Source organism: Colletotrichum acutatum (genome assembly GCF_030867785.1).
Source record: "Colletotrichum acutatum strain CBS 112980 chromosome Unknown BDZ83scaffold_81, whole genome shotgun sequence".
Taxonomy (NCBI): Eukaryota; Fungi; Ascomycota; class Sordariomycetes; order Glomerellales; family Glomerellaceae; genus Colletotrichum; species Colletotrichum acutatum.
In genome coordinates this window covers 189192-196780 of record NW_026849075.1, presented here as the reverse complement: position 1 = coordinate 196780, position 7589 = coordinate 189192, and the positions used below count along the sequence as shown (strand labels likewise).

At 48.3% G+C, this 7589-nt stretch overlaps 2 protein-coding genes across 2 annotated transcripts; one reads left to right on the top strand and one right to left on the bottom strand.

Moving 5' to 3' along the window:
* Positions 1 to 1027: 1027 nt before the first annotated feature.
* BDZ83DRAFT_431656 (UNC-like C-terminal-domain-containing protein) lies at positions 1028 to 4238 on the top strand. Its single transcript, XM_060503053.1, has one exon. It carries the CDS (start codon positions 1172 to 1174, stop codon positions 3932 to 3934), a length of 2763 nt encoding a protein of 920 aa, XP_060362410.1. The 5' UTR covers positions 1028 to 1171; the 3' UTR covers positions 3935 to 4238.
* Positions 4239 to 4369: 131 nt separating this feature from the next.
* On the bottom strand, positions 4370 to 7005 carry BDZ83DRAFT_721493 (RNA recognition domain-containing protein 2; the record flags this gene model as incomplete). The annotated part of the gene is made up of 11 exons (XM_060512388.1): positions 4370 to 4512; positions 4566 to 4680; positions 4735 to 4814; positions 4872 to 4915; positions 4973 to 5001; positions 5124 to 5154; positions 5222 to 5343; positions 5392 to 5937; positions 5963 to 6250; positions 6302 to 6475; positions 6526 to 7005. 11 exons carry the CDS (start codon positions 7003 to 7005, stop codon positions 4370 to 4372), a joined length of 2052 nt encoding a protein of 683 aa, XP_060362409.1.
* Between the last annotated feature and the right edge of the window lie 584 nt (positions 7006 to 7589).

Genomic DNA, 7589 nt, shown 5'->3' with positions numbered 1-7589 from the left:
TAAGTCTCGTTCTTAAATATATCCTTTATAATATCTCTATTTATTATTATTTAATTATTTACTAAACGGTCGTCCGTCCTATTTATTTATAATTATACGTCCTATTTATTTATAAACGTCCGTTTTTTATTTTATTATATAATCGTAGTTACGTAATTTATTTATAGTTCTTCTGTCCTGAGAGGGGTTATTTTAAGTCCGTTGCTTCTATATATATAGTATAATAGCCGCTATAAGTTCTATAGGGCAGGCCCTAGTTTTAGTTATACGTATTAGGTCGTAATATAGGGGGTCTAAGCGTCTTACTTAATTTTTAATATAATTCTAAAGAAAACGGTTTAAATTTACCTATAGTTAACGTTTTTTAGCTTATATAATTAATAGCTATATAGTAGGAGTATTTATTAATACTGTAAATTAATACTATATAAACGATATCGAGAATCGCCCGAGCAGCTAGCAAAAGCAGAACATTAAAACATATATAGGTTAATATTAAGAGGTTATATATATATTAAAATGAATAAAGCTTATTTTTTAAATAGCTAGAACTTAAAGAACTTTATATAGTAAAAGGTTAGGAGTTTTAGTTAGTAATTAGGTTTAGAGTATAATATATTTAGTTTTTTTTAATCCGTAATATATAGTACTGGCCTGGCAAATTGCTCTGTCGGGGGGCTATTACCTAGATATAAATATAAAGTAATTATATAATATAAAAATTAATATTTAAAGGGTTAACTTAGGACCTATTTATTTAGAAATGTATTAGTGTTATATAAGCGTATACGTAATTAAATAAATATAAGAGATAGTATATAAATAAAAACAAAAACTTATAATATATATAAATATCACATAAACAATATCGAGAATCGCCCGAGTAGCTAGTAAAAGTAGAATATTAAAATAAATAATATATAGTACGGCCCTGGCGGATTGCTCCGTCGGGGAGATAGGCCTAGTTTATAAACCTTAAATTTAATACTATTAATAATTCATTCTACTCCTGTACTTCTTTACCTATCGCGCCCTCTTGTTGCGCATTGGCTGTTGGCCGGCAGACGTCACGGTCGGGCAACTTGAATTCCATCACCGCTGTTCTAGATCATGAGTGATTCCCTGATCGCGCACTCATCATCGCCATCGTCGGACCCGGTTCGGCGGCAACATGTGGTTTCATGGCCAGGAACCGTCGGCTAGAGCTTTTCTAATTGTCGCCTCGTTGCTCGCACTCGTCTGCACCTCAACTTCGAGCCAGGCATCTAGCTCAACCGACACCTCCCTCACAAACACTCAGATCGCCTTTTGCCAGTTCAAGACGATCAATTACATCACGCACACACTTCCTCAACAGTGTCTCAAGACTAGTTGGCCAGGCGGTAGGGCTTTCAGTGATGGTCCAACTCCGATGAACGACAATGCAAGCCTACCTCCCGACGATTCAACGAAAACTACACATAGTGCTGGGGATACTGTGGTCGCAGCCACCCACGTCTCGACACCCGACCGGACAAGCACCGATAATACAAATTCGTCTCCTACCGAGACCGCAACCGATGATGAAGTCACACCGAGGCCTTTCATGTCCTTTGAGGAATGGAAGGAGATGATGCTCCGAAAGGCTGGCCAAGACCCCTCGGAACTCAAATCCCGGAAAACAGTCGAGCGCGCGACCGAGCATGACAGAGCAACCAGAAGTTCGGGCCTTGATAGTCTCGGTATCGACGATGGGGAGATCGACTTGAACTTCGATGTTGTTTCCGAGAAAATCAGCAATATTGCATCAGCACCTCAGGCCATTCCGACAGAATTGGCAACTTCCGACCAACAGCAAGAGCCTGTACTTTATGACGATGGCAGGACGCAATACTACCGGAGTAAGGATGCAGGAAAGACCTGCAAGGAACGGTTTTCCTACTCGTCATTTGACGCTGGCGCAACGGTTCTGAAGACCAACAAAGGCGCGAAAAATGCCAAGGCCATCTTGGTTGAAAACAAGGACTCATACATGCTACTGGAATGCTCTGCAGGAAACAAGTTCGTGATTGTTGAGCTCAGTGACGACATCCTCGTCGACACCGTTGTGCTGGCCAATTTCGAGTTCTTTTCCAGCATGGTACGGCACTTCCGGGTTAGTGTGAGTGACAGGTATCCTGTCAAGGTTGATAAGTGGAAAGATTTGGGCACATTTGAGGCCAAGAATTCTCGGGACATCCAGCCCTTCCTCGTTCAAAACCCCCTGATCTGGGCCAAATACGTCAGGATAGAGTTCCTGACTCACTATGGCAATGAGTTCTATTGTCCAGTCTCGTTATTACGTGTGCACGGTACACGAATGTTGGAGTCATGGAAGGACCAAGAGACGCAGGCCGATGAAGAAGAGGTGGTGGAAGAGCCTGTAGGCGAGTTGCCTAGTTCTGCCATGAACGCTGAGATTGGAGAGAATACAACATTTGCATCTCCAGAGGGGGGATCACCAGAGGGGGGATCACCAGAGGTGGCATCTGACACCTCACCAGACCTGCTTATGCCGCGCCACATCTTCTCGCGTCTGGAATTGGACAACTCGACATGCCCTCCTTTAGTACCACTGCCACATTCAGAATCAATTCCATCGGACCCAGAACTGCAGATTGGAGATCGCGTAAAGCCAGGCTACCAACCATCAACACATGATCGATTGCGGGCCGGAGACTCTGCCAAACGTACCCCTGAGGACAGGTCGGCGTTTATCCCAGCAAACCTGACAGACCAAGTTGACGAAACCTCCTCATCATCGGCGAAGTCTGTTCCTGTAGGTGCACACCAAAGCAGCACATACACCGATCCGAGACCAGGAGGAGGAGAAAGTACGACAATAGGCACGTCTTCGACAAAGACAGCACAAGCCACTGTCCAATCCCGCAATAAGCACAACTCAACAGCAGTGCCCTCATCTCCTACAGTTCAGGAGAGCTTCTTTAAGGCCGTTAGCAAGCGCCTGCAGTACTTGGAGTCAAATGTCTCACTGTCACTCAAGTACATCGAGGATCAGTCTCGCTACCTACAGGAGATCCAAAAAATGGCTGAGAGGAGGCAATTGTCTAGAATCGATATCTTCCTGGATAGTCTAAACAATACCGTACTCTCAGAACTGCGGACTGTTCGCCAGCAGTATGATCAAATATGGCAATCTACTGTCATTGCGCTGGAGAGTCAGAGAGAGCAGTCACAGAGGGAAACCGTCGCACTCAGCTCTCGCCTCAACATCCTTGCTGACGAAGTTGTGTTCCAGAAGAGGATGGCCATCGTACAGGCCATTCTCCTGCTGTCATGCCTTATTCTCGTCATATTCTCCCGAGCAATGACACAACCGATCCTGGCTGGTTCCTTTGATCTCGGTCGAACATCGAATCTGGACCATTCCGATCCTGGCATTAGATCTGAACAAGTTGCTCAGAACACATATACCTCCGCGTATGACAGTTTTGGCCGGCCATTTGATGGGGAAGGCCGTGGCGAAAGAGCTTCACTGGAGGGGGCTTCTGAAGCATTACAAAACTTGCCAGGCACGCCTGCAAGGCTGCTCACGCCAGCATCAGAAGATGGGTACAGTTGCCAAGCCTTGGAGAGCAACTTATGTGGCCCTGATAGGTCTACGATGTCGCAAACACGCCCATTTGATACATTTGCTGAGAATGACTCCACTGAGAATTGCCATGGCTCATCCATGGACTTTGGCGGGCATCGTCTCGTTGATGAAGCGGCTGGAACACTAGACAACGCGGCACAGCATGGTTGTGGAATTTTGCCCCAAAACTCACTTCGTTCAACTAGAGTCCTTCTAGACCCGCTGCCACTGGAGAGCAAAGATGAGGCTCAGTCAGCAAATCAATCTCTTGGGATCGTCTCATCCACGGTTCGCAAACCACTTCCAGCTTTACCAGAGTGAGTCTATCACTTCGGGTTACAAAACCCCACCTGGTACCGTCTCCAACTCGGCTTCGTGTCGGGTCCCCTCACATCATTGTTATCGTATTAACAAATGGAATCACATCCTACTAATTGCCCTGGGCTGCGTGGTGTTCGCAGCAACGTGGCAATAATGGGTTTTGTTATTGACACGAGACAAAGCGCAGAAACACACTTGGCATGGCTGAGAGATTATGCAGCCATGATATCTTAGCAGAGCGCAGCTAGGTACTAATGATTACACGTTCATGACGCTTCCAGAAAGCTCCAGTATATAACAATCAAAGTTGGAGCCCCATGTATGTGGACAGAACTTCAATGTCTCGATTCCCCATAGTAGTATTGCGATGCCAGTACTTTCATTCGACCTGCATTATCCCTTGAAACTGCCTTCCAAATTCCACCACCCACTACCTTAAGCATGATACATGTATGGCTGCATAGATGCTTCGAAGTCATGTTCTTCGAGGGCGGCCAGCCTGGTACCTCGGTCATACTGCGAGCGTCTGCGGCGTTGCTCGTCGCGAAAATGCTGTCCAGCGTTGGGTGTGAAAAGCCCTGCAAGATTCCTGTTAACATGGTCCAGTAACCACTTGGCGATCCTTTCGTACCAACGTGTTCTGCGTTCTCGCAGCTTCGCTTCATCTTCGACTGATTGTCTGGCTCTGGAAAGGACTCCTCCTCTCCCGCGAGCTCTGGGACGGGCCCATTGGAGGTATAGAAAAGCTATGCTGTGATTAGTGTTTGGCTCTGTCGCGCGCTGGGTGGAAGCTAGCTGACCTTGGGACGATAATGCGTTGCTTCAAGCATTACGGAGCTGTTTCTGAACTTCTGAACAAGGCAATCCTTACCCTGGATGGCTTTAAGAGAGCATGTCAGCAGGCAGGCTTGACGTTATCCCACCTCGCGGCACTCACTAGCATAGGAGATCTCAGCGACCTTGTCGCTCTTGAAACAGTTCCTAGGTCGATGTAAGCTGGCGTAATGTCGTCTGGCTTGATCATTACGTTCAACATACCATCTCTGGTTACCCCTGGTATTGACGAACTGTAATCTGATCATTAGCGCTGCCGCGAACGCAAGGTTTGGGCTTACCGACATCAATGATGTCCAACGGCTACGAAGCAATGTTAGCAATACGTTACAGGTTCCCCCAAGGTCATACTTACGTCCACAAAATTGATAAAAGCGTATCCGACACTAGGGGAGTCCTCCGTGGTTAGTGCTTTGATGCATGGTGAGTTTTGAGATTGGCGATATTGCTTACTTGCAGTCATTGGCGAAATCAATCCGGAGATACATGAAGTCATACTTACCCCAGCTAGATTCATCAACGATCCGCTTGAGCATCGCTTGGTCTACTTTGTTCGGAATGTTGCGAAGCATGATCTGAGCATTGTCAGTCGAAGTCTCCAAAAACATCAACACATTACTCACCGTGGTGCGAACATCTGTTCCTTCACGGATGCGGTTGACATCGACATGGTTGTGGTGACTAGCAACATTATAATAGGGTGATCTGTTGACTCTGGCTGCATTCTGCCTTCGGGGCTCGGCCCTGGTGCCGGGAGACATCGACCCCATCATTGGCATCCCCGGTGAAGGCTGTGAGAAGAAATGGTTCGTGAGCTGATACCTCGCCGAGCTGGATGTAGACGTAGGCGCCCCGAGGCGCTGGCCACCATTCAGAACGTATGCTGTACCCGGCTGAAACTGTGGCTGGCACAAGATGGGCCACATCGCCAAAGGAGAGACCTGGATACCGAGAGGGGGATATGGCGACCCGGGCACAGGCATGGGCACTCCCTGGGGCATGAGAGGCACCTGGTTGGCTTGCTTGGAGAGAGAAAGTGCATGAAGGGCACTTGTCAGATCATGCCGAGGCGTGGATGGGCTGAGGTCGTCGGTCGGGCCGTCTTGAGGATCTTGAGCCGCGTGAGGAATCTCGTTTCCATCCAAAAGCGACAGGGTGATATGGATCCCCTTGAAATTCATTAGCTCGCGTCACGTTGTCCCCATATAGTTTGCCAGCGCTCGATGAGCCTACCTCAACAATCGTGTTGTTGATCACAACCACGGCTGTGGCAGCTTCAGCCTGCTCACTGAACTGAGTGATGGCTCTGTATACCGAAGGATCGTTGTTTTGCGGGACATGGTATGCCGAGAGCTGGCCCCGCGACTGCAGCATGCGCTTGATAACTGCTTCAGTGCGGATGACGTCGAGCGGATAGGGGGGAATAGCTACAGCAACTACGGCGACCCAAGCCCCATAATTGACTCTGCTTCTAATGGCAAGCTTTTCGGATATCAGTCGCCAGGATTTACTTAGAGATCCAGGAAGACGCACCTCTGAAAAGTCGACATTTGACAGATAGTCGATTTCAAAGTCAGCCTCGACTCGATAAACGTTGTCGTGGACCAAAACGGCGTCACGAATATCATTGAACTGGACAGAGATTTGTCCTCCTCTGTGGAATATCTGTCGCGGTTCTTGGAGCGAGAGACCAAGTCGCTGGAGTTTCTAGTTATTTGTTAGTCAAGATATTGAGTGACGGGAGACGAAGGACTTACCATGAGACAAGCATTCAGATCGGTAATGCCAAGGCTGCGGTTTTGGGAGCCGATTGTGAGACACTCCGAGAGTTCACCAACATCCCTAACTCCAGTAGAAAAGACGCTAGAAGCTGATTGTCTGTCTCGGTCGAGGTTTGCGAATTCAGCGTTCCTGTCCAGTGGCGAAGAGAAGGGCTGAAAGGTAGAGGCAGTCGGCGACAGCTTCTGATGGCTAGTGTTTGAATCTGTAGTGATGAATGGGTCCTTTTCGGCACTAGACATGACACTGCCAAAGGCACTCGAGGGGAATCTCGAGGGAGTGGTCTCTGGCGAGGCCGGCACAATTGATTTGAGAAGACGGGAGGACCTCGTGGCGCTTTCCTCCGGAGAGAAGGCGGTCAACCTTGTGTCAGGCGTTCCCTTGAAGGAATCGGCAGCGCCGACAGAGGAGTGAGGTGAAGAAGGGTTAAACATGACGCTGTCGTGGCTTTGGGCCATCTTGCCTGTCATGCTGTTTCTTCTCGATGAGCGATGCTTCTCAACCCAGTAAGTAAATACAAAAGGGAGGAAAACAAGAGAGTGGTGTCTAGGTAGTAGAGGGAAGAGACCGAACTACCGAGACCCGGGGGATGATAGATGGAGTTGACAAGCTTGAGTCTCAACGTAACAGGTAGAAGATTGATCTCTCTGGCTTGACCGCGAGGTAGCCGTACCTCTGCAAATTCTCAGATGGGCGGCGATACCGAGTACTTTGCAACTTGAGAGAGGCCGACAGTGGACGTTCAGGACAAGACAAGGATACGTGGGCCTGCGTGGGCTATGCGCCGACGAAGATGGCCAGGTAGGTAACGTCAGATAGTCGGGTGGGAAGCAGGAGAGATGTGTTTGGATCTGGGGGCTCGTGGGAAAAAGTGTGATTTGAGGTGTGCGAGGGTGGACGTTGGTTCAGCGCGAGTTGAGGAGGAAAGAGCCCGCCCTCTCTGGGGGCAGCGAACGGAAGGAGCCTACCTACCTATGTGGCAGTTGATGGGCAGATGGTGAAAAGGAGGAAAGCGCGTCGCAGGGTGGATTCCTTCTTTCGT